Raw genomic sequence first — 26,765 nt, forward strand, 5'->3', positions numbered from 1 at the left:
AATTATGAAGAAGTGCCCAATAAATTCACACACTAATTTCCCCCGCGCGAGAGCGGCAATCCTGGCCGCAGCCTAAAGGCACAGGGAACGCCGCGTGAAAGGCTTCATACGAGAAACGTGGACCACTTCGGTAGAGCGGCAACGACGGCCTTTTGAGGCAACAACCGGGGTCACACGCTAATTAACGGGAGAAGTCATTTCAGGACTGTGTATGGGCCAACAAAGCGGGACTGAAGCTCCTGACAAAGCCCAGGAGTGTGAACTGGTGTTCAGAGCAGCACTTCATCGCCGGGCTGGTAGAAAACTACGCGATGAAAGGCGTCATAATGATCCTTGTGGTCTTGTTGTCTGGCTTTAGTGTTGAAGGGGACATGCTGGCGACGAAGGTCAAGGTGGGAAATATTCTTCGTAAAAAGATAGAGATGGGCTGACAGGGGCAGAGAAGAAAGAAACGTCGATAAAGGAACTGGGCGTACACCCATAAACAAGGTAGAATGGCGAGCAACCAGTTGTGCATCGAACGGCGGTGTTATACGCAATGCTGACGAATGCGAAATTGCGTCCCAGTTTCTGTGATCTGGTTGATATAGGCGGCTATCATGTCAGAGAGCATACGATGCAACCGCTCAGTCCGGCCGTTCGTCGGAGGATGGTAACCTGAAGTAGTCTTGTAAGCTGTGCCAGAGGCTCTGAGCACTTCGCCTACCAATCCTGAAAGAAATGTTTTTCCCTGGTCGCTCAGAAGGACACGAAGGGCGCCGTGATGCAGGATTATGGCTTGAAGAATGAAGGTAGCAACTTCGGAAGCAGATGCAGAACTGACACAAGTTGTTCCGGCATAGCGCGTGAGGTAGTCGACGGCTGCAGCTATCTGTCTAGTACTGGCGGGAGTCATGGGAAGTGGCCCATAGAGATCAATACCAACAAGCTCAAACGGTTCCGCAGGATATGAGACCGGTAGTAGCTGCCCGGCAGGAGCTGATGTTTGCCGCTTTCGGCGCTGACAAATGGCGCAGGAAGAGACGTATCTCGCCACGCTCACGTCACGCCACTAGAAGCGACTTCTTATGCGGTCGTAAGTTTCCTGGATGCCAAGGTGGCCAGCAGTCAAATCGTCATGAACGGCCTGAAGTACACGAGCATGAAGGCAGCGAGGCAGTAGGGGTACCCACCGTTGTCCGTCGGGATGATGGATATGGCAGTACACCGCGGAATTTTACAGCTTGAATTGTGTCAGCTGTCCGCGAAACCTGGCATTAGACGGCTGCGAAGCTCCACGAAGGCGGTCTATAATACGTCGACAGTACGAATCGGCGGGTTGTTGAGGCGAAAATGATTTATGGTCGTCCGAACTGAGATGGTCAAGAGCGGCGAAGGCCAAAATGACCGTTGAAGAGACGTCATTGATTGCGTTCCTGGAGGTGGTTGCGGAGTCATTGATGAGTGCAGCTGTAGAAAGCAGGCAGTGGGAAAGAGCGTCTGCGTATTGGTGCTTTTTACCAGACTTTTAGATGACCGCAAAGTCATATTCTTGCAGATGAAGAATCCAGCGACCAAGACGTCCTGACAAGTTCTTGAGTGTGGAGAGCCAACATCAGGCGTGATGGGCCGTAACGATGGTAAAACGGCGGCCATGGAGATAACGACGAAACTTCTAGGCGGACCAAACGACATCTAGGCATTCATGCTCGGTGAGGCTATCATTGTTCTAGGTAGCTGTGAGAATGCGGTTTGCATATGCACTGACTCTTTCACTGAAAGAGGTGTCTCGCTGGAGAAGGACGGCACCAATTCTACGGCCACTAGCGTCCATGTGCAAGATTGTGGGGGCAGTCTCATGAAAATGACAAAGGACAGGTTCAGATCTGAGGGCGCCCTTCAGCTGGTCAAAGGCATATTCACATTCCGGTGACCACACGAAGGAAACACCAGAACGAAGTAAGTTGTCTAAAGGTGCAGCTATACAGGCGAAGTCGCGTATAAATCGGAGAAAATAGGAAGCGATTCCAAGGAAACTGCGTAGTTCTTTGGTCTTTTCTGGCTCAGGAAAGCGAAGCACGGCCAAAATTTTGTCAGGATCAGGTCGAATACCATCCTTGCTCACAATGTGACCAAACACCTTGATCGTCTTGCATGCAAAATGACACTTTTTGGTATTCAGCTGAAGACCAGCGTTAGCGAGGCATGTCAATACATCGTCCAGACTTTGCAGGTGCTGGGAAAATGTCGAAGAGAAAATAACGATATCGTCCAGATAGTACAAGCACTGTTTCAACTTGAGGCCGCGAAGAATAGTGTCGATCATGCGCTCAAAAGTTGCGGGAGCATTGTAAAGGCCGAAAGGCATGATGTTGAACACGTAAAGGCCATCTGGGGTTGCAAACGTTCTTTTCTTTGTCATCTTCGTGCATCGGAATTTGCCAGTAACCTGAACGCAGATCAAGGCTGGAGAAGTTTGGCACCTTGCATAGAATCGAGGGCATAGTCAATGCGAGGCATAGGGTATACAACCTTTCGCGCTATCTTGTTGAGTGCTCGGTAATCGACACAAAATTCCACGGATCCCTCTGTCTTTCTGACCGAAACGATGGGAGACGACCAAGGGCTAGCAGAGGGGCAGATTTTCTCACGTTGAAGCATGCTGGCGACGTTTTCCTCATAATTTTGCGCTCGGCTAGAGACACGCGATACGGCTGGCGACGTACGATGGATCTGACGCCTGTCTGAATCCGATGCGCTGTGACTGAAGTCTGACCCAATGTTGAAGAGTAGGCGTCGAATGAAGTTTCATGGTTCTTCAACAAACTAAGTAACTGTTGCGTCTGCGAATGGGTCAAGTCGGGGCTGATTACGCCTGCAAGAGCGGAGGTAGAGGGAGAATGGTCCAGCATAAGTGATTTCAGGGGGAGCAGCCTTACCGGGAAGGACACAGAGAGGCTCGGAATCAACAACACAAGCCAAAGTGGCGCCTTTAGGAAGGAGAATATTCTCGGATTCCTTGCGGCGAGAAGAGCGCACCCATTGTTAAATCTAACTAGGCCTGATGCAATGGCTATCCCCTTTGTGAAACAACGCGCAGAAGGTAACACTAACGCATCTCTATGGTCGATGACGTTGGACGTGGTGGTCAGAATTTGCTGACAGCCTGGAGATAGCTCGGCATCTTCTGCAGCAAGCAGACGAAGTGGCTTGTACGTTTCATCACCAAGCGAATAATCGGTGTCGGTCATATGTAGGACACGTTGCCTACAATATATAGCGGCAGAAGCAGAGACAAGAAAATCCCATCCTAAAGGGAGCTGGTGGGAGCAAGGCGACAGCACACCAAACTGTATGTGGTGGATAATGCCGTCGGTCATTACACGCACAGTACAAAATGCGGAAGGGCGGATTTTGCGGAAGGGGGCATGGGAAAGCTCTTTGAGCTGCAACCAGCAGTGGTCCATCGTATAAGGCATTGTAACATCCTTGAGGCGCTTACACAAATCAGCGTGCATAACAGAGAAAGTGGCACCGGTGTCCACCAAAGCTTCAACGTGCACACCCTCAACGAACACAGACATCATATTAAAAGGGTGCACTGCAGGAATTGTAGCCCTGTCGGTAAATGCAGTTTTTCCTCCGAAAGCGACAATACTTAGTTTTCCGGGCGATGGTAGAGGAAAACGTGGCAGGCCGGAGCGGTAGCGAGGAGTGGCGGAAGGACGAATGTGAGCGGCGCCTGGTGCTGCGGCAACCGTTTGGTGTCTCGGTCGTTGCGGGCGGGGATGTGCAACAACGCGGAGGGGACGCGTAACGCCGGTTTTGAGAAGATCCCCCACCAGAATACGCATCGCGTTCACTCATGTCGTCCCCGCGACGCTCATCTTGATCGCACTTGTGGCAAAAATGTGATGTGTGACTGCGATAACCACAGTAATAGCATATATGACGTGATCGTCGCCAAGGCGGCTACTAGAGAGCGCTCGATACGCTGGGAGATAGTGCGGTCAGATGGGGCGATGAAGGCTCAAGTGGCATTGAAGGGACATCGTACGGAGGAACGACACCAACCTGCGCGTATGTGGGTAGAGGCAACGTTGAATGGACGTCAGAAAGGACGTCAGGCGCGGTAGCAACCTGGGCGTATGTTGGTTGGGGACGAGGAGCAGGAGTGTCAACATGCGCATAGGAAGTCATGGAGGCGAGCTCCTCCTTGATGATATTGCGCAACGCTGCACCAGAAGGCTGAGGAGGAAGGACCAACGGGGATGAAAAGCCAAGTGATTAAAGTTCCTCGCGAATAATCGCCATAATCAGTGCACGCAGGTCAGGGTCCGCCGTAGAACAGCGCTCGCAGTCCGGCTGCAAGCGTACGCACTCGAGCGCGTCGAGGCGCTGGCACGTCAAGACGATGTCAGCGAAGGTAGCCGGGCTCTTGACGGCGAGCACGTTGAAGGACACAGTGCCAATACCTTTAAGAATATGACGTACCCTGTACGACTAAGCCATAGCATCACTGACACGGCGACAGAGTGCAAGCACAACTTCGATGTACCATGTGTAGGAATCCCCGGAGTGTTATTTGCGAGCATCAGGAGTTTTCTTCGCAAGGGCTGAGCCAACCGCGGCGTTCGAAATGCTTGTCGAAGCTGCCGTTTAAAGGTGGTCCAACTGGGAAATCAATCTCATGGTTGAAAAACCAGGCCTTCGCCACACCCGTCAGATTGAATGAGACATGGCGGAGCTTGAGGAGGTCTTCCCACCGATTAGCAGAGCTTACGTGCTCGTAATCGTCCAACCAGTATTCAACATCTTCACTGCGAAGACTAGCGAACAGATGGGGATCACGCTGGTGGCCACTGATGATCAGACAAGGTGCGGCTTGCGGTGTCGAGATGGTTACGGTAGAAATGCCAGGCTGCTCGTCCTGTGACGAGCTGGTGGACAATCAGCACAAACTGCGACCTAAACGAAGCTCCAGGGAGTAGGCCAGGCGTGCAGAGGACGGGGTACCAGGAAACACCCCCACCACTTGCGACGTCACAGTAAGGGCCGACTTTTCTTGAGCCCGAGGGACGAGACGAAGGAACCGTGGCACAGTTTACTACGATCAAGCGCATACCCGCATGATGAAGTGCACAATGAATGCCCACTATATATATATATATATATATATATATATATATAGATATATATATATATATATATATATATATATATATATATATATATATATATATATATATATTTATATATATATATATATATATATATATATATATATATATATATATATATATACTGTAATGCTGCAGAAAGCAAACGATCACCCCGTTCGCAAATTTAGCCGCCGTACAATTTGAATCCATAACGGCACGGACTGCAATCGATACGAGTGAGCTGCTTTTATCACATGTCATTGAGGTCTCATAACCTTTATTCAAGTAATAAAGCACAGGTTTTAATAACATAGGTTTAATAAAAAAATCTCTAATTATTTTGCAAAACATTGTATGTTAACTATGTTTGACGGTTATTATATGTACATCTATAGAGCCAATATTTCACCGCGTTGATCGCCCTTATCAGGAAAAATATAAATTAAAGTATGCGGCCAAATTACAGTAGCTCCATTTGCGCGCTTATGCTGGAATGTGCAGCGGCTGATATTTCGCCCTTTGTGGCGATCGCTGGAACTCGAGAGTGTGCGGGGCCTGGCGCGGCGACGATTTTACCTCACTTGGACTTTATACGGGATCTCACGGTGACGGCGACGGCAGAAATGCGCCTGGAGTTTGCATATAATTGCTATCGCAATAAAAATTAAAGATTGCCGGTGAGCCTTTAGAATTTCTTCAGGAGTACGTTTACTTATAGGCGACCCTTATCACGAGAAGGAAATTTACAAAAGAATAAGAATAGGTTGGAGTGCATGCAGCAAGCATTACAAAATCAGGACTGGGCCTTACCGTGGTTTTTGAAAAGTGCAGTCATTGTGCTAACATATGGGGCAGAAACATTGAGGTTAACAAAGCAGCTTGAGAACAAGTCAAGGACCACGTAAAGAGCGATAGAATGAAAAGTGTTAAGCGTAACCTTAAGAGACAGGACGAGAGCGCTGTCGATGGGAGAGCAAATAGGGGTAGCTGATATTGTAATTAATATCAAGAGAAAAAACAGAGCGGAACATGCCACGTAATGCATAGAGCAGATAACCGGTGTACCATTCGAGTTAGAGAATGAGTACCAAGGGAAGGGCAGCGCAGTTTAGGACGGCAGAAAATTTGGCTTGGTGATGAAATTAGCAGATTTGCAGGCCCAACTCGGAATCAGCTAGCGCAAAAAAGAGGTAATAGGAGATTGCTGGGAGAGGCCTTCATCCTTCAGTGAACAAAGGCGGCTGCTGCTGCTGATAGTAATTTGCTGTGTAGAAGTACGCCAGATCTTATCGGACAAGGGCTTGACGGCCAGCAGAGCGACACAGCTGAGTTAAGTCGGATGAACTTTAAAGCACACTTACTGCTTACTCTTGGACGATTATGCACACTGATGCAATAATTTATCAAGACGCTATAGCACAGCTTCTTCGTAAAAGTAATATGTTGAACGGGCTAGCTGGTCACTAAGTTCTCTGTTCGTTTGTGGTGTCTGTGTCTCTTCTCTGTGTTCTAATTTTGAGGTTGCAAGATTTTGAAAGCAAGATCTTGTCCTAAATATTACGCACTGTATAATATCTATTCACACTCTGAATATTAGGCTATGCTAGTTTTAGTTTCTGAACTCTCCAATAATCTACGTTCTGTTCACTTCTACGACTGCGGTATGCACTAAAGACGGATCAATGCTGTGCGCAGCTAGCCACTGCAACTTATTAGGAAAACCAGGGCGTCGAGCACACCAACGGTTACTTTCCGAGGTAAAGTAATTGTACGCTTTTATTGAGATCCCTCAAGGCGAGAACGGAACGTGCATCAGAAATGTTTCCTTCTATGGAAAGGTTAAATCTACCAGCAGTTAAATGAAATATCTTTCCTTTCATCCGTCCGTCTGTCTGTATGCGTCTTGCTGCGCAGCATTTGCACGGTGCCTATAGCAAACACTTCTCGATTATGCAATATGACAAGAAGCCGGGTTCACTTCTCGTTTACTTCAGACAGGAACTGCGGCTACATTCGCTCTCTACTATCTGGCCACAAATCCTGAAGTCCAAGCAAAAGCACGAGAAGAGGTCCTGTCATCCCTGTGTGATCAACCCCCAGAAGGAACGCGCCCAAGCGATCCTAATGCTCTACCATACCTGAAAGCTTGCATAAAAGAAACCCTCCGGTAAGTATTTCACAGCTCCCATGGATAATGTGTATATTATTAGCGTTCACGCTTTAGGTGCAAATGTGGCGAAAGGAGTAAAACTGCTGCCTTACAGAAGTTTGAGCTATTTAGAGTCCCAGTGACACGTAAAAATCTGTATCTTTTAGATTTGCATGACATGTAATTACACATATTGACTGCCAGCCGCATCCCTTGAGCGAAACGCCGCAGCTGTGAACTTTCGGGCCTTATGCAGCCATACGGTCATGCTCTAAGGTGTACAAATGACCACCGCTGCCCCACAGCAAACACTAATATGGCAATTTGGTAAAAGCTGCTGTCAGTGCCTCTAAATGCTAGTGTTCGTTTAGTCTAGACGTCCAGATTAGTAGGGTGGAAATAATATTTCATGTTTTTGGTACGCACCCTTACACCTCAGTTGTGAACAACTGCCATCACTTATGAAATACGCATTCACGATTACGTGCACCGAAACATACGGAGATAATGTCATAACAAACATCGCAAAAGCCAACGTGACCGCAAAACTGAAGACGCTTAAGCCTGTGCAAGATTAAAAAAGCAAGATCATTCTTCTGAACTAGATCGAACGGCGTACGTAAATAAGAGTCCTCGCGTACCTAGACTCGACTCATCGCAGATCGATTTCAAGATATGGCCCTCGCTGCCGCGCAGCTGACTCTACTCATTGCAGATCGCCGGAGTAGAACGTCACATAATACGGAACATCACACCGACGCAGACGGTGACGATGCCGACGGAAATGCGCGTAGAGTGTCCATATAATTGCAATCGCAATAAAAAAGCGGCGGAACACAGCGCGCGGCGAATGTCGACGGTAATGCGTTAGTATCGAATCAATAAAGCAACACAACGTATATTTCCATTGCAAAACGAGTTACGTATGAGGCGTGGACCGCAACGGGACTTCTCTTTCGCGCTTCCCTAAGAACACGTGGCGCTACTGCGAAGCCTGCACATGGCCTCCTCCTACAAACACGGCGCGCCGGTGCTTGCGAACGCTGAGAAACCCCTTATGAGGCAACCAGGCTCCTTTCTCACGCTCCTGTGTGGGCACGTTGCGCCATCTTCTGGCACTGACGAGGAGTCAGTGCCAGAAGGCTCGTGTCGGCGCGAGCTCCGACCCGAGAAACGTGGCACGCCAGTGCCTGCGAACCCTGACAATTGTTATCTCGCTTGCCGCACGCACTGAGAGGCACAGGCTCGGTGACCCAAGTCGCAAGATGTTCATTGAAAGCGGCATATAACCAGTGCATTTGGGGCGCAGCCTGCTAAAGCATCGGGTTGTTGTACATGGGAACCCTTGCGATCCGGACTCGATTCCGCTCAGCATCGGAAAAATTTGAGGGATCTGTTTCGTCATTGTAGACCGGAACATTCCCAGTGGCGCATGCTTAGTTACACAAGTTGGCGTCAAAGACATTCATTGTAGAGCGGCACAGGCCTACTGGCACATACCTAGTGACCCAGGTTAGCATAAAAGAAGTCCATTTGAGACCAGCACGGACCGAGTGGCACATACCCAGTGCTCTAAGTCGACGTCAGAGTTTCTTCTATGGCGGAGCAGGAAAGGAAAGCTGCCACTTTGAAATGCAAGAACAAGCTACTTTATTTTCTATCCTCAGGCGCTCGCTCCGCTGTCTTGGCGCAGTTCGTCGTCGTTGCCACGTTGGCGCATCGGCGCCGCCACAAAGCCCCCCGCCGTAGAAACGGAGTCGGGTGGAAGTGGATTGTGGTCGCTTGGACAACTTTCTAACGCTGTTCAAGGAAGCGACACGTCCAGGCCGTTTATTTAGGCCGCGCTTTAAGTGCGGATCGAGCACGAGCGTGGAGCTCTTTGAAGAGCTGGGAAATGTGTCGAAAGCTCCGGTGACTTCGTTGACAGAAAAGCAAGGGCTTCGGAGTGCTGCAGCGTTGCCGTAAAGGGCTGCAGCAAACAGGACTGTGCGCGCACGGGACGGGAAGTGGCTTGCAGCTGGTGGCGCTTTATTGTATGGTCACGTGCCCATTCATCGATGTCGGAGCAAGGGCTAATCGTCTGTCAAAACCAGCTGGTGGACGAATGGAAGCTTTGGCGATATGAAGATTCTTTGGGAACGCTGTTGGCACTGTTTGATAGGCATTCGAGGCATCTGACGTGCGCATCGTTGATAGAGGTACCCTGGTTAGAGAAATTTTGCGCTGATGATATTTTGGTCAGCTGTGAACGGATAGGTGTCGTAGTGCTTAATCCTGGTGCAGTTGGATTACTCGATGCAGCTGGTAGGGGTGAAGCAGTTGTCGCGGACGAGCGTGGGTGGCGACCTGGTTGCACGGCAGCTAGAGAGCCATGTTGCACTGCCCGTGTTGGTAGGCCTAGTACGAACGACCGAACTGCGTCATATGCTTGTGGTCCAGGTGGCATGACGTCGCAGTGCAGAACAGGAGGCAGTATGGTTGCCATGATGTGGTACTTGTCCTGTTTCAAAGTGATGCTATGAAGGTAGAAACACGCCTCTAGTTTCAAAAGCCACATAGTAGGTCATTGTGGCGCAGGCTCGTTTTTGCTACTGTTTCAAACTTGTCCCCGAGGCAGAACCTTAGAGAACCCAATCAAGGATAAAGCCGTTCGTTCTAAAATGTACACACAGCTTTTGACATAACTAGTGCGAAAAGAAACCTATAAGGTAAACACTCAATAAAAATTCCGAGCTAGAAACAAATACACTTAAAGCTAAAATAGTACGAACACCACGCAAGTTAGGGCAGACCACGAGTGCAATCATGCACAACAGTTCGACGTGGCTGTACGGCGGCGTAGCGACGAAAGAAGAGGCGTTGGTCTTACCGAAATTCCGTTCGTCGGCTGGACCGACGAACGGAAGTAGCATCGTAGCAGCTCCGACTTGGAGAGGGGATGCAGGTGCCCTGGAAATACCTGCAGTACCTGCAGGTGGAAGTGGCGTTCTGGCCAGGCAGCTGGACGCAAACTCGGGCCCGTAGCCCGACTGTTCATGCTCTGCCTACGGAGTTCGCCTCGGGCAGCAGTCCGTGATCAGGTGGAGTTGCGACGCCCGGGAACAGGATGGCAGGAGGTCCCGATGCAGTGAATTCCTCGTAGCTCGGGTCCAACCTACGACTGGCCGTCTGCGTCTCCCAGTCCGTCCGGGGGACGACCTTCACCCTTCGTCGCTTCCTAGAACTTCCCGAAATCCAACCCGCGCGCCTCGCTTTTACTTCGGCGCTGGTATATTTGTCTCTTCCGGAGTGGTGACCCTCGGAGCCCTGTTTTCACCGGCGATTGGCCGCTGGGAGCTCCGTGGTTCTCCCTATTGGATCATTTTCCTTTTATCTTCATGCGCCGCACGTTCTCGGGCTTGACGCTCTCCGACGTCGTCGTCTTTCACCTAGCACGGAATTCACCTCCGTGCGCGCACTCTGTCGTCTTCTACCTTTCATCTCCCAACCAGGGCACTGTCTCGCGCACTACACATATCACAGGCTTCCAGGCCAGAATTAGTGGAACTGTGCTGGATCTAGGATGCAGTGCACGGAGACTTCTTCCGGTCGCAGTGCCATAATGATAGACGGGGTCCAGATCTCGCCTGACTCGTTGTTTGTTGGGTGCCCGGTGGAATCTTCTGGAACGCATTCTTTCATGGTCCGGTGTCACCACAGTGGCGGAGCAGGAAAAGTATACTGCCACGTTTAAATGCAAGAAGCAACTACTTGATTTTCTCTCCACTCACGCTGTCTTGGCCCACTTAATCGTCGTTGGTACGTCGGAAAATCGGTGCTCGGACACTTCGAACCTACCTAGTCACGCACATACACGTCGGCTTTAAAGAGGCTGGTCGAAAAGCGGCACGTAAGTACACATTGGCTCGTACTGAGGGATCCAAGTTGGTCCGATGGTTGGCTTAGAACTCTGTTCCCTCAGCACAGCAGCAAAATGACCTAACCATTCGACCGTGGATTACCCAGTGACTCAGATAAGCAGCGAAACGGTTAGATACCAAGATAAGAGTACGTACATATATATTTGCAGGTTGTTTCATCGAACACTTTCAAAGTCTTTAAAGGTTGCCTGTGGTAGATATCAGGATTCTAGTTCATGAGCTGGTATACTCGAAGCGGTGGACAATACTTGCACAAAAAATTGAGATGCGAAATCAACTAATTAATGAAAATTCACTAATTATGTTTTAACTAATTAAATTATGGCGCATATTGCAATTTACAAATCTTAGCCGTGGAGTTCACAACGCGGATTCACTTGGAAGGAATTTTCAAGATGACACCAGTTTCGAGATATAAATTCCCGAACTTTGCGCAGAAATTCATTGGTGTTCCAGTTAATTTGTCAACAAAACGTCGTTTCATACAATGAAGCCCACAACTGGAACGCCAGTGCTTTTCTCCGCAAAGTTCGGGAATTTATATTTATATCTCGAAACTGGTGTCGTCCTGAGAATTCGTTCCAAGTGGATCTACCATGCGAAGTCCACTGCTGGAGCTTGCGAATTGCAATATGCGTCATAAGATAATTAGCTAAAAAGTTAATTAGCGAATTCTTGTTAATTATTCGATTTTTCATTTCAATTGTTTGTGCAAGTAGTGTCCGCCACTTCGAGTAGACCGGCTCATTAAGTAGAATTGAGCTCTCTGCCACAGGCAACCTTTAAAAAATTTTGAAAGTCCTCGCTAAAACGTCCTGTATATAGCCAAGGGAAACTGTGGGAAGTACCCAAAGAATGTTAACGCATTAAACGCGAAATGGAAATTCAGACACACCGGTTGACCACGGGTACAGCAGAAGCCGCAGCTACGCGGCAGGTTCCCCACCATCACAAATACGACACCCAGTGAAAGTAGAAATTGTCATCTACCCGAAAGTTCCCACTAAGCTATACTAATAAAAGCCATAAGGATTTCTCTAAACAGCTCTAAGAAATTTTTTCACGTGCGAGGATCGAACCTCGGACCAGCACCTATCCATGGCGGTCACTCAATATTGTTTTTTTTTTGTATAAGACCCAATGCTTGTTGTTATGACGCTCAGTACATAGGGTCGTGGTCCGCCGCGGGAAGTCGGGCCAGAAGGACCCAACGTTTGCTAGCGCACACTTTCAGTTTCACAAAAACACGCCATATTGCAATCCGCCTTAGTCGTTGGGATGCCGGTGCTGTAGTCTTATTTTCAAAAAGGTGCATGTATCTTGAGTCTTCAACAAGGTTCGCATGAACAATGCCCAACCTATACCTTAACTCTTTCGTCGGCGAGAGAAACGCGCAACGTGGTAAGAGTAGTTTTTATTACCCAAGGTAAAACTCAATCCCTGTGGCAACTGAGCTCGCATCGACGTCACAGCCCATTGGCAAGCTAGCTGCGGACCAAGCTGGCCTGGGCGCATCTTGAATAACCGTAGGAAGTTGTCTTGACGATGTAAGGGCTACTAAACAAGCGTGCACAGCATAACTTCACCTACTCTGTAGTTTGGAGTTGTGCTACACTCTTAAGAAAATTGCTCCCCTCGATCACATCACGTGTGGAATGAGCAATAACCGTGAGCTCTGCTTTTAATACGTCGCCAGTCAAAAAAAAAAGAAAACTCGCAGTGCGCACTCCAATGCCGCGCATAGACTCTGCGCTCTCAGCACGAAGGGAAACTGGTTTGTCCCAACGAAAAATTACCTGGTTGTGAAGTCGTTCTGAACTCATCATGGAGACCGTAGCTCTCGAGTCTATATAAGAGACATTGTGTCAACTTCGTCACACACTAACTTTACTTTGCAGCATCGGAACTAGTGGAGGCATACTTGTGGTAAATAGCCCATCGGCATCGCCTTTAGTTTCGCAATGTTACAGAGTAGAGCCGCGACCATGAACGTGGCGGTGGAGACCGTCTGGTGCTTAGCAAGTGGCGGGCAAATCGATACGAAGATTAAGCTGGCACTGGCACATGCTCTTTTCAGTAGCAGAATTTCCAAGACAGGAGCTGTAACCGAGCCGTTAACTTCAGCGTGAAAATGACGGTGGTCACTGAAAGAGCGGCAGAGGCACAGCGCTCAGCGCGAAAACTGGTTATGTGTCCCCGAACGCCGCACTCGAAGCATGTGGGGCGTTGTCGAGGAGCGGAACAATATCTGGCGTCCCGGGGGTAGTCGACGAGAATCTTACATTTCTGAACAAGAGAGGGCAGCCGGCGGAAGTAGCTGCAATGGTGTGCATAAAGTGGCTCGGCGTCAGAAGTCAATGGGCGTGGGGTCATGAGCCCTGGCGCGTGGTTCGAACCTTCAAATATGTGACGCGTTATTACTTGCGAATATTAAATCGGACGACTTTTTCTAGCTTGCAGGAGAACGTTAGCATGCCGATGTAGCTCTGCGCGCACATTTTCACGGATGGCCGTCGAACCGGTAGCAAAGCAAAGAATCTTGTATAACATTAGCGATTGCTACCGTCGTGATGTTGGCCACGACGGTCAAGCTGTTGACCAAGCTTTGATATTATGAGCCATATTTAACGCTTCAAAAGTGCGGCAGCGTCCAGTCATAATGCAGATTATATTTCCTGACAAGGAACAGGTAGACTTATTCGGCAATAAGAATGTGGTCCACTAGGCCTCCTGTCACGTCGGTGTTCAATGATTTGCACATCTTCATAATCTCTTTATTGTGCACTGTGAAAGTCCCTCACGGACGTTTATCGCTGTGCAACAACATGTGCTCAGGGCGTTTCTTCGTGTCTGAATTCAGTTGAACAAGCGTTTCCACATTATCAACGTATTCTGGAATGGAGCGAACGCGCGGACGTCAAAAGCAGCACCACGAACTGCGCAGCAGTATCCTCACGACTATATCGGCACACGCACTCGTAATGGTCGAGCCACTCGTCGACGTGACGTCGAACTTGAATCGGGCACATTCCCGAACCCAGACCATCTCTCCTGGCTACTATCGCTCAAACGTCGCTTCCCATCAAATTACAGCACACGCGCGGCTCTTCTCTGAAAGTCTGCGGCTCCCGGTGGTGGTGCCGTGGGGCTTGTGACGATGGCGCATTGCAGCTGCACGATCATTCATCATCTCTTAATTGGGGCTGCAAGGCCGGAGAGTCAGCCGTGGCGGCGAAGTTTTACGCGTTTTGTGGTATTTCTGTGGTCGACGGCTTTTCTCCGGAATCGCTTGGGAAGGGCATCCCAGGCACCACAACTCTGATGGCGGGTTGTAATTACTTGTAAAAGGGACATGATACCTCAAGAAATGTAATGCACCAATCTGCTCGCTACGCAGTCGAACCCGGCTTCCCTCTTCTCAGTACAAATTTCATGACGTTTATCTCCAAAACACCATGCCTGAAGTTCTTCGTGCGCGCGTCACATGCGAGTTTTATGGAAAACATAAGCTCTACATCATAGCGTCCGCGAGACTGGACCACACTTCATGCCGTCTAAAAAATCATATTGCATGTTTGTGTTAGAGAGAAAAGATTGAGGATTGACAGTGTCACGTTGTAGTGACTGTGAACAATACAGTCACAAAACTGTGAACGACTAAACTAACCTCATGGGGCGAACCTGTGCCCACAAGCAAGTAACACTCAAAGCACAACGGTAGCGGCCAACACAGTCGGCGATCGTTGCAATCTCATCAGCGGGTCAAGCTCGTAGGCTTCTATACATGAGTCATCAAATGTTCCAGAGTAATCCCTGGTGCCCGCGTGTCTTCCAGAATGTACTACGCAATTCCCGTCGCGCATACTTGCAATCAGGTTACACAAGGTCTGGTGACAACATACAGCGGATAGAACCATCGTTAACATTGGAGAAATTTCAATAGATGCAGGCGCGTCCTGCGCTGAGCGATAATGTTTAACTTTTCTTAGCCGGTGAAAAAAGTCAAAGCCCTTTTCTTACAGAAAGATGGTTGAACGCGAAGCTTTCTCCCAATGCAAACTGAATCAACGTCCAAAGCGAACGACCACGGAACGAAACCGAGAAATGCTGAGCGACCCGATGCTACGCATATGTTATTTGGTTGCTTGTTTGGGATTGTATTTTTTCAACGTTGTAGTTGAATGAAGACGCATTTCGTTAAGTTGCATCGCCTTTATTTTAGATCGTGTAGCCGTTGATCGAACGGACACACTTACTCTTTCACTGACGACTCTACACTTGCACAGCATCGCTTTGCGATCGCTGTGGTAGACGGTCACTGGCTCTGACATCGTAACGTGACACAGCCTGCTTGCAAACGGGAGATCAATGCAGGAATGGTGTTGCGTCGTGGGTCTTTGTAGCGTCTTCAGTTTCAACGAGTAGCGATCTAGCATGAAACTCTCGACTCATTTGCCGTACTCTTTCGCCACATCGATGTTAAAGTCACGGCACACATGGATCAGCGTACTGTGTGGCTTTAAGGTCTGCATCGCTTTTGCCAGGAACGTTTCCGCGTCACAACGAGACGTGTTTGCTCTGATGTATACGCTGACGATAAGAAGACCAGTGGGCACCTCGACTGCACAAGCATCTCCCACGTGGCTTCTTCATGCCGTTGCCGATACATGGGATCGGCTTTACGGGCACCATCGCGCTCGCGCTTACATTTGCGTACGCCAGCCTGTTCTGCCGTGCGCTGCACCCGCGGTCTACCCATGGTGACGGCCACGAATGCATTGCGTGACGCGCGTAATTCAATGCAGCTGTATACAGTTGGTTTGGGTGGCGTGGCGTTCTAACATCTTTCTTTAAGAAAGGGGCTGTGATTTTTTTTTCCAGATCCTAAGACGAGCCCGTGTTCACGCGCACTTGCTGTTTCCGATAAGCAGGGAAGCTCAGTTAATCGCCGCAGGGGTGGTGTCTTGCCTAGCAGACGCAACTAGCGCTTCTAGTGAACTTTGTACGCATGCGATACTCTTGCTGAGATCGTCGCTTCGCGCCGTTATCATATGCCGTTATCAGATATTCAGCGGCAAGCCAGTCGACGCTGGCGCAGTACTGCGAATGTAAACCGTTGCGTTCAACGTAGATGTGTAAGTTCGCTTTCCTGCAGCGCGTTTTCGGCGCTCACGGACGAATTGGTGAGAAATACAAAGCTTCGCTTTAAAATCGTGTCAACCGAGATAGGTTGAGAAGTACACCTGTCAATATCGAGAAGCTGATAGCAGCTTGGAAAGAGCCAGGTAGGCGAGCGAGAAGAGCACCTAACTTAACGAAATGCAGCAGTCACTTCACCGTGCCGTTCTTCACACTGACTATAACATGACAATATGTAGAAGTTCAGGAACCAACTTGGTCTGAGGCGCCAAAGGGGATTCTGAAACTGAAGCTACCAGCAACATGTGAGAACGGGTAATATGGTTTCTGAGCTAGCAACGACCCAGTGCCACCACATGCGATGCATTATGCATGCGATGCACTACAAGTTTTGTCACAGCGACGGTTAACAATCTGTCCACTAACTTAGGTATTTACGTGTACTGGATGTAGCCCTGGGAGCATTAGCCAGCGTCACTCAGAGCCATGGCAGGCGGCTGTCGTGGAAGCGCAATGCGAAGTTTCTGGGTTCGGTCCCAACCAGCGACAGGTGATGGTTTCGTTCACTTTCGTTTCCCCTTTCCTTCCTAAATTTGTACATTTCAATTTTCACGAAAGGTAATTACCCCTCTGCTTTCTTTGGCTTCATTGCCTTCTGGTTTTGTATGGTTATGATCAATAAAAATCAAGCACCTTTGTTTCTCTTCTCCTCGTTCATGCATAACTACATTGTGGTTTTCTCACGTAAACCTCTTGAATTCGTTCAATAATTTATATTTGTTTATTGGTTGATTTATTTATCTGCGATGAATGCTGATCTTCGCCAACGGCCCATGAAAATTTTAATGCCCGCCACTATGCGCGTTGCCCGTATCCCCAATGGCGGAGCAGTCTTCGTAATTGGTATGTGTACCACCGAAGTCTCTATCGTCGATCGCTCCACATCGTTTTGTTCACCATCCTTGCCCACTGATCCCACGATGTCATTTTCGGCCTGGACGTTCTCATAACGCATTCTTCAATCGTAGACAGTCCATCTAATACTCTACGCCTTTAGCCAGCCTCCCTATGCCGCTGATCAGTTCCCTATGCCGCTGTTCCCTATGCCGCTGATCAGTTCCACCGCGGAGACGCGCCAGTTTCGCCGACTTGATTCGCTTGCCACCATCGGCTCCGAGTACGTTGACTTCGTATCAGCCATTGAATTCTTATCACCTGTATTCACGGAACACTTAAGATGTACGCCAAGAATATTATTGAAATAGCAAAAATACGCACGCTCGAGGCTAATTCACGTCGTCAGGGCCGTCGCCGTGGCCGCGCTGTGCCTGCGGTTCGCGCTAGGAGGATGCAGAAACGAAGTCAACGTCACGCTCCGTCTACGCCATGCCAAATCGCCTCGTTGGCGATGCAATGGTAACTTTCTGCTTTCCTCTGCGGGCATGAGTGCTTTGCACACGTCAACTATGGCGCACTACTGTTCCTGCTGAGCTGTTGTGTGGATGCTCTGGTTTGAGCAGTAAATGTCAAGCTAGTGTAATTAATATTTGACTAGGCTCTGACTAACGCGGGCTGTTTACCAACGGTCTCGCGAGCCTTCGAGGTGTGACGCCCGTACTGACGGCGCTCGTCACGCTCGCGTTGTGAGACGCCTAGCAGTACTCCTTCCGCCTTGTGGGCTATGCGTAACGCCAACGTGTCGCACCCACGTACAACACCGTCCGAAAGTTGAAACGGTACGCTATACTTTGCTATCGGTGTCAAAGCTTCTCCCATCGGGCGGAATTGTCATTTTCATTAAGGCATAGTGCATTATATGGCGTCATTGTTGTGTTGGTTATAAATAAATGTGGGCGATGGTGATTCTGCGTAGATTACCGGCACCTTAATAGAGCTGCAACAAGTCGCAACTTTCAGGCGTAACGTTAACGGCGATATTGCAGTATTTAACAAAACAACCACACGAAGCACGGCCCATAGATTTATCCGATGTATACGTAGCAGTAAACATTCGCTTACTAAATAAATTAATAAGCATGGTGTCAGGTGCATTCGGGTAAGCATTAACAGATCTCGCTCCATGACCGTCAATATTTGCTGTCACAACGCCAGCATGAGGAAGAGCGTCTACAGCCTGTGCCTCCCAGATAGCAGGCCTGTGCACTTTCCTTTATGATATCATGCTACTTGTACCTATATTTCCACTGCTATGCCAGGCGTGACGAAAGCGGTGACGTGAAAATTGCCGCGGCTTACTCGGGAGAATCCGCATTATGTTCTATGGCAGTCGGTCCAGGTACCACGACGTCATGGATCGAAGTGCACAGGCATTGTGCTGTCTAAGAGGTGTTGCTACAGCAGGCGGTGAGCTGATTCCCCTTCACGCTGCTTTTCGCTTCTACTCGAACTAGGCACGCGCGAACACAGAGCAAAAGAAACCACAAGCCATGTCGCGTCGCTTAACCACATCTACCGCATATTACCTCCAAGAGAGGGCGCAAACGGCCGCGCAATGTGTAGCAGCGGCTACAGTAAAAGCGCACTCCACTGGCCTGCCCTCCCCCACTTCCTCTCCTATTGGCAACTCTGTAGAGTCCGTTACTTGTGGTGGCACAATGTCCAAATAAACAAAGATCACGACATCCAGGTTCACGGCGCGTCTTTCGCTTCCTGCTGTGCTCACGTTTCTCGTTTGTGGCATCGAATCCAGATGTTTCCTCGAAGTCTAAATGGTCCTTGCTGCAGATTACCTTGTCTAGATCGGTTTCAAGGATTTCAGCGACAAACCCAAGGAAATGGTTGCGCTGAGCGTGGAAACGTCCGGCCTGCCTAGCGAACCACATGAGTCTTCTTCAAAGGCACAAAGCCTTTCAAACAAGCCAGAGGTTTAAAAAAGGAAACTGCACAGTAGGCTTCTCTCAAAGTTGCAAGCCTATATTCAAGGCGTGGCTCCACTGCTTCACTTCACTGTTCACTTCATGCTTCACTGTTTTCGGGCTTCACAAGCAAGTCCGCACTGCGACTCGCCTTGTAGTGTACCACATAGCATCCCACAATATATAGGCAGTAACGTCTGTCCTGTTTCAGAAGCTAACATCGGATATTTTACACTCGTAGAGCGAGGCTAAATACTATAATGTTACCTGGCCAGTGTGCATAGGTATAAATACAAATTAGAGTTCCGCTTGTGAGTCGGGGCGCACATTTCTCTGTGTAGTTGGCTGGTTCCTGTGATAAGTCATCTGCGACCGATAACAGGTACTTGTTCGTGCTCTCAGTACACAGTGTTCGAGGTAGGGTCCAAGCTTAGGAACACAGCAGGCACCAGACGCTCGTACGAATTCTTAAATCCGGGTGAAATGTGAGAACTAAGTAAAAACCAATAGGACTATGCGTGCTATAAGGTAAAGGTATCGTAAACTTTTTTTATTCCAATTCACACGGTGAAAACATTTTTTCACCACCCCCAAATCGCTTGTCTGTCACGCGACGTTACGAAAACAGCGATATCTCCCCATCTGATATGGCGTGTACGCAATGATTATGCGCGATTAGACTGAACAAAAGAGAAATTATTATTTTTTATTTGACCGCTTTTAGCCATTACCCACTGCTATTGGTCAAAGGTTTTCGGGCTGCCGCCACTTCTATCTGTCATGCCACGTCATGAAAACACGAAAACTCACCGTGTCAAAGTGACGTGTACGCGTTAAGATGCACTAATGTGCCGTGCAAAACTGAATTTTTCCTGAATAGCTGGAGACTGCCCGTTCCGAAAGGAATACAAGACGGCTGCGCGCCAAGACGGCTGGGAGCTGCTGGAAGGCATGTATTCCTTTGCGTAGAATAAAAATTTAGCGCTGCAGTACAACATTATCGAACCCTTTCAGCAGGCATGCGACGTCGCTTTACCAACTCTTCTTTGCTGAGGATCCGTTTTAGCGGCATTCTTAACCTTCCGTTGCACGCCGCCGCGATTTTCGACCAGCCAACGCAAGCTAAGTAAGGGGAAGCGGACCAATCGCAGACGCCGGCACCATGCTTCTCATCCGGTTATCTATTTTGACTATTCTAGCTCCGCCAGAACAATCAGAACAGAGAGAGAACAAACTAATAGCGCTATAATTCAGCACTCCCCCACGAAAACATCACCAAAATAAATAGTTAACACACCCGCTGCAGCCGCAGCCTCTTCGCGATCATCGTCCCCACAGTGCAACTCCCCTGCAAGAAAGCGACCTCCACCGACTGAAAAAGACCCCGTGGATAAGCTTAAATCCATGCTGGAGCAAAATTTCTCACAGTTTACCGCACAAATTGGCAGCCGAATCGAAGCACATGAAGCTACACAAAGCAAACAAGAAGCAGCCTTTGCTAGCTTTACATCCACCTTCGATCAGGGTGCAGCGACTTCAGGTGCCAGACAGCATCCAGAAACCCCTCATGTACTTGAACTTGGTCGGACTGCATAATGACGTAACAATCTTGAAATGCAACTGTAGAAGCTACTAAATAAAGATGTAACCTGTAGCTTCACAAACAAAACCTTAAAGAAAAAGTACCCGACATTATTGCTTTGCAGGAAACACTTGGCAATGTTAAACTACGGAGCTATAAAACCTACGAACACAAAATATCAGAGAAATACCAAATCGCCACATTTGTCTAGAGAAATCTAACGGTCACAGAGCATGGCCTAGAAATGTCTGACTTGGAGTGGCTCCTACTAGAATTAATTACACAAACGTTAAAAATACCTGTCACATTCATACTTACTGTCTACAGTAAACCAAAGGGAGGACACCCTGTCATTTTTGAAGCAACAAGTAAGACAGAAAAAAATTTCTAAACAGAATCCACTAGTCATAGTGGGGGACATTAATGCACAAGACATGGCCTGGGGACACAGAGCCAATAATAAGAAAGGTACGCACTTCTGTAATTACATCCAGGTTGCGCGCCTTACGCTACGCACAGACCCAGTCACTCATTCTATAATTGGCAGGAGCACACAGGTTAACCCATCTCCTGATTTGACTCTCACAAAGTGTGTAGGTCAAGTGGCAGAACACCATGACTAACCTAGGCAGTGACCACTACATAGTGGCAGCTACTTTAACCGCCAAAAACTTTAGAGGTAGAGGCAGGAAACCAGTCCAAATTATGGACTGGGACAAATTCAAACAACTCAGACATCAAAACACAGATAATGAGATAAGCTACCTACAGGAATGGATCAAAGATCTTATCCATGATGTTAAAGCAGTAACTAAAAAATTCCATCCTCAGATACACCACAATCCCTGGACAGTCGGCTGCTACATATGTGGGAAGCATACGACAGTCTGCAGAGAAGGTGGCAAACGCAGAAACTCAATCGGCCATTGAGCAATAAAATTGCAAAGTTATCCAAAGAGATAGACGATTATGCACAACAGCTTGCCAGGCAACAATGGGGCCAAGTCTGCGACCAAATGAGTGGCAAACGTGGTCTCAATTATACTTAGCCCCTCCTCAGATACTGCTAGATCCGGAGAACAGCGAAATAGTGCACAGTAAAAATATCATTAGACTAGTGCATAACCAAGCACTCACAGATACAGAACTCGTCGAGGAACTCAGACAGAGATACCTAGACACATCAAACAAGTTCTCTCTGCCGAGCTACTCAGGAACCCCGAACCGCAAACTGGACGAGGAGATCCAAGAGTTAGAAGTGCGAGCTGCGCTTCAAAGACCTGCTCGGCTCCAGGCCTTGGCGGGATTACAAACAAGTCACTAAGCAACTTAGATGATACCTTAATCAAAGCCATTACTAAATACCTTAACCAACGTTGGGAAAGAGGAGAGCTCCCCTCATCCTGTCGGCATGCAAAGATCGTCGTCATCCTGACACCGGGGAAGAAGCTTGATTTGAGGAACCTTAGGGCTCATATCTCTCACCTCCTGCTTAGGCAAAGTGTCAGAGCGCGCAATTCTAAGCAGGCTGCAGAGCCACATGGATGACATAATTACTTCTCGCACACTATGATAGGAACTAGAGCTAATCTATCAATAGAAGACATTATGCTAAAACTCTCAGAGGAGGTTTTACACCCTATTCACAGGAAAAGAACTACAGCTGTCCTAACCCTACATCTAGCAAAACCATTTCACAACATTACGTATGAAGCAATCATGCTTGCATTGGAGGATTTTATTGTCAGGCACAAAACTTAGGAGTATATCAGAGCCTTCCTTTCCGACAGGACTCCCGAACTGCAATTAGGCTCCATCGCATTTTCTACATTGAAACCTGGCAACAAAGGCACCCCACAGGGATCAGTATTATCCCCTTTCCTTTTTGTATTGCTAGCTACCGCTCTTAGTGCAATCCCTGGTTTATGACACTCACTATATGCTGATGATATCACGTTCTGGGCTAATACCGGAAGCGATAGTGAGATGGAGGAAACACTACAAACAGGAGCAGACCGAGTGTCATATCATGCGAATCAAATAGGTATCTCATGCTCCCCCCAAAAGTCTAAACTTCTGATTATAAAGCCTCAACCACAAGAGAAAGCGCCTCACCCGGACATCAAGGTGATGGTAGATGGCACATACGTACAAGAAGTGCATACCGTTATGATCCTGGGTATGCACACACAAAACAACGGAAAGAACGCAGTCACACTGAACAAAATTATAGGGTGCGTTAGTCAAACAGGCTAGTTAAGCGAGTAGCAAGCAAACATAAATGCCTGACGGAAACAAATCTAAGGCAACTTGTCCAAGCCTTTATCCTGAGCTGGGTAGTATATTCCCTTCCTTACCTGCACCCCTACCCGACTGAAAGGAAGAAAATCGACTGCCTAATTAGGCAATCATACAAATCAGCCCTTCATCTCCCTAGATACACGGCTAATGAGAAGCTCCTAGAACTGGGAATCGACAATACCCTAGAGGAGCGGGCCGAGGCATACAAACTAGCTAAGCTGGAGAAGCTATCCAAAGCTGAAGTACGAAGACACATACTGAAGGATCTGAGGATCCGATATGGATCCACCCACGCCTCCATATGCAAACTTCCACTAATTTACCACAGAAATTTAAGGATAGACCCAATACCAAAAACGTGCACCCTGGACATCACAAGGACACAAGGAGAGCAAGAGCTAAAGCTCTACATAAACACTACTCGGGCCTGCATGATACAGTCCACGTCGACGTTGCGGAATACCTAGCTCGAGATGCCTTCTCTAGGGATCGCATGGTGGCGTTCCACGAAATTACCGCGAACGTAGACAAAAATATCCCCCTTCACACAAAGCACTAGATAAACTGCAACAGGTCTCCTGGGGACAGTTGCAGACTGGCTCATTTGCCAGCCCTTACAAGTACTCACTAATATATCCCTGCTGCTTCTCACCTATATTTAGCAACTGCCCCAGGCTAATGCCCCCCCCCCCCCTAGGGCGGAACCATAACTTAACAACACTTCGGACTGTGTGGTAGCGGTATCCAGCTTGGATCTCGCAGTCCAGCTGCGGACCGTCAACTGGGCTTTGGAAATCGCCGAAAGTCAAGGGCTTACGCCACCTCACGCCGCCTGGCGGAATAAATATCCCAGTAATTCACGTCATTCGAAGATGTGATGAAAATAAAGTTTTTCTTCCTCCTCCTCCTCTGGCTCGGACCAATCTAAACCCTCTCCATTTCAGCATGCTCCACGCATCTTGTCAGCCAGTAGCCAGTTAGATAAGAAAAACCGCTTATTTTATAAGCTTTGAAAGCAAACCGATGTGACCTCCTATAAACCAGAAGGGCTTTTGATCGGGCTTTTGAAACAAAGCTGTGCGTTAAAGCCCGACGCTTGCGTGGGTGGTTACGTAAATATGACGTCAGGAGATTGGAATAAAAACAGATTGGTATAGTTTTACATTAGAGGGCCCCCAGTTCCGTTTCTTCCAATAGGTTTCCGAAATTTGGCGAGAGATTTCTTTTCAGCGATGTCACTTGTATTAGTATAAATGCATGACTTGGAAATGAATCGAACCACTTGTAAGGGAATTTGGCTGCGTGCACAGTGTCGCAAAGCAAACTAGCGGCGCTGTGCCCAGGCCAAATGCTCCAAATCATGAGCAAGCGCTGTTTCCAGTTTCTTCTAAATTTCCTGAGAGCACATGAACTGGCAAGGGACCGCGCTGAATGAAAAAACATCACCTGCTTACACCGCTATCCTAAACCACATGGCAGGCCTTGCAGTATGTGTCATGATGAACTTCAGACCTTGGCGAGCTAGTATCGCTCTTGCTATCAGTGCCTGCGGACAAAAGTACATTAGCGAGAATATTCCTGCTGCTTAAGGCATTCGCAATACTAACGCTGGGGCAGAAATCTAGACTGACCAAACCAGTTGATGCTTAAGCGTACGTCACTGATTTATTAAAGCAACTGCATAAGCCATGTACACTCCGCGATCTAAAAGACCAGAGAGCTACTAAAGATATAAAATGGTAGGCGAGCCTAATCTTTGACTTAGGTGTCTGTTAGTGGCACCCGCACCTCGGCGTTGGTGCTCTTTATGTTAAGCGAGCGAACGTTTTTCCCCTGGCACGATATGCAGGCGAAGAGCGAGGGACGGCGAGGACGGCGCACGCCACCTGACGGGGCGTCGCCCCCTAGCGAACGGTGCACGAAGCGCACCTTACGCGCCCTTTCCGGTGCTGACGTCGGAACATGTAACGAGCGCGCAGCTATTGCGAACAAGTTAGCAAACGAGCGGGTGCACGCTGGAAGAAGAGAAGCGAGAGAGGAGGGAGTGACGTCACATCCGCTCTGATGGGCAGATGTTCAGTCTACGCCAGGCAACCGTTTTCCAATAATTAGCCGGTTAAATATTAGACCAACTTGTATGCGATGTCATTAGTGACGTCATTACTTCCTTTTTATACTTGAAGCTTTCCATTTATTCCGCCAAGGTCGTGCTTACGTGGCAGGTCTCTAAAGTGGACGATTCTTTGCTTTGGTGTGTGGTAATCAGTGGTTTCCAATTAATTCTAAATATTCCATATACTTCAGAAACTTAACTTGCTAAACTTACCTTATGCTCTGTTATCATATATATAATGAAACCAATGAATTTTTTACTGTACTACTTCATTTCCATGTTTTCCTGATTTATATTTAATTTCGTCCCCAGTCGTCTCCCGAGGTGAACCGGAAGTGCTTCCCCAGAAACAAGGGTGTCATTCGATGCTCGTGCCACTAGAAAAAGAAGGCAGCGTTTTTCTTACGGGAAGAAAAAGCTGTGAAATGACGTGCTTGGAACAAACCACCATAGTGTCAGTCACTTTTTTCACACTGCGCAAGTATTCTTATCAACCCCTTTCTCCGATTCGCGTTGTCTGCTACTTTCTGGAAATGATAAAACGATGAATTGCTGTATTTCGAACGGGATGACACTCCTATAACGCTACAGCGCAAAATTGTTTCGACAGCTGTTTTATTTTATTTTTTCGGCCTTGCGCCGTGGCATCACGACTATTTGAGAACCACGAGGCAACGTTGCAGCGTACGCTATGATGTGAGAACCTGCGGCTGAATTAAGCTAGATCTGCTGGTTTTAGGCGCGGCCGCTAAGGGCCGTGTATTTAGTTGGAGTCGCGAATATCGTACGCTGGTCCCCGCGCCCCACCACCGCACCTTATTCGCGCGAGAACACGGTGCTCAGCTCCCCGCCCCCTACCTTGAGTTTGGGAGACGCTGCGCATCAGGCCATCATCATTTTAACCCTAACCTCGCACGCTTTCCCTCACACCTATGGCATAGGGTACGGCCGCGATCTTATTTCACTTGAACTTCATACAGAACATCACGGCGACGGTGACGCTGACGGCGGAAATTTTCCTGAAGTGTTGATTTAGTAGTTATCGTAATAAAAAACTTGTAGCAACAATACCTTGATTTAGGCGAGTTGATTCGTCTTGACATTGTTCTTAAAACAGTGCTCTGGACGAGGACAAAAGGTACACAAAGACTCAAAACTACACAAACACTGCTTGAGCGTCGGCGTGCCTCGGCGTTATGCCTGGTAACCGAGCGAACGCGGAGCGCAGCGGCAGATGAAAGAAGAGCACGCGAGGAGGAAAGTGGAGGACGAGTGGAGGGAAGACGGCCTGCAATTGCGCTGAGTTGGCTGAGCTGCTGTTGTCGCCACTGACACTGGTGGCACAATTTCCCCGAGACTAAGGGCCGCTCTCGTCGTTGGTGGAACGAAAGCGTGCGAAGAAAAGCGTAGTGTCGCGCAAGACAACCTGTGTGGCAACGATTACTACCATAGGGTGCCAGAGTAGCGCGCGTCGTCTGTATGGAAACAAAGTGCTACATGAGCTGCATGGAGGTGCTGCGAATCGCGCCCCAGGCGTCTCCCAC

At 48.4% G+C, this 26,765-nt stretch overlaps 1 protein-coding gene across 1 annotated transcript in view; it reads left to right on the top strand.

Annotated features, from left to right (window-relative positions):
* Positions 1–26,765, top strand: part of LOC142568259 (putative cytochrome P450 12a5, mitochondrial) — a 240,628-nt gene that overhangs the window by 168,492 nt on the left and 45,371 nt on the right. Inside the window, exon 6 of the mRNA XM_075678244.1 lies at positions 7,136–7,308. Coding sequence (XP_075534359.1) covers positions 7,136–7,308 — 173 coding nt within the window. The remainder of the gene's footprint in view (positions 1–7,135; positions 7,309–26,765) is intronic.

This window comes from Dermacentor variabilis, unplaced genomic scaffold (genome assembly GCF_050947875.1).
Source record: "Dermacentor variabilis isolate Ectoservices unplaced genomic scaffold, ASM5094787v1 scaffold_18, whole genome shotgun sequence".
Lineage (NCBI taxonomy): Eukaryota > Metazoa > Arthropoda > Arachnida > Ixodida > Ixodidae > Dermacentor > Dermacentor variabilis.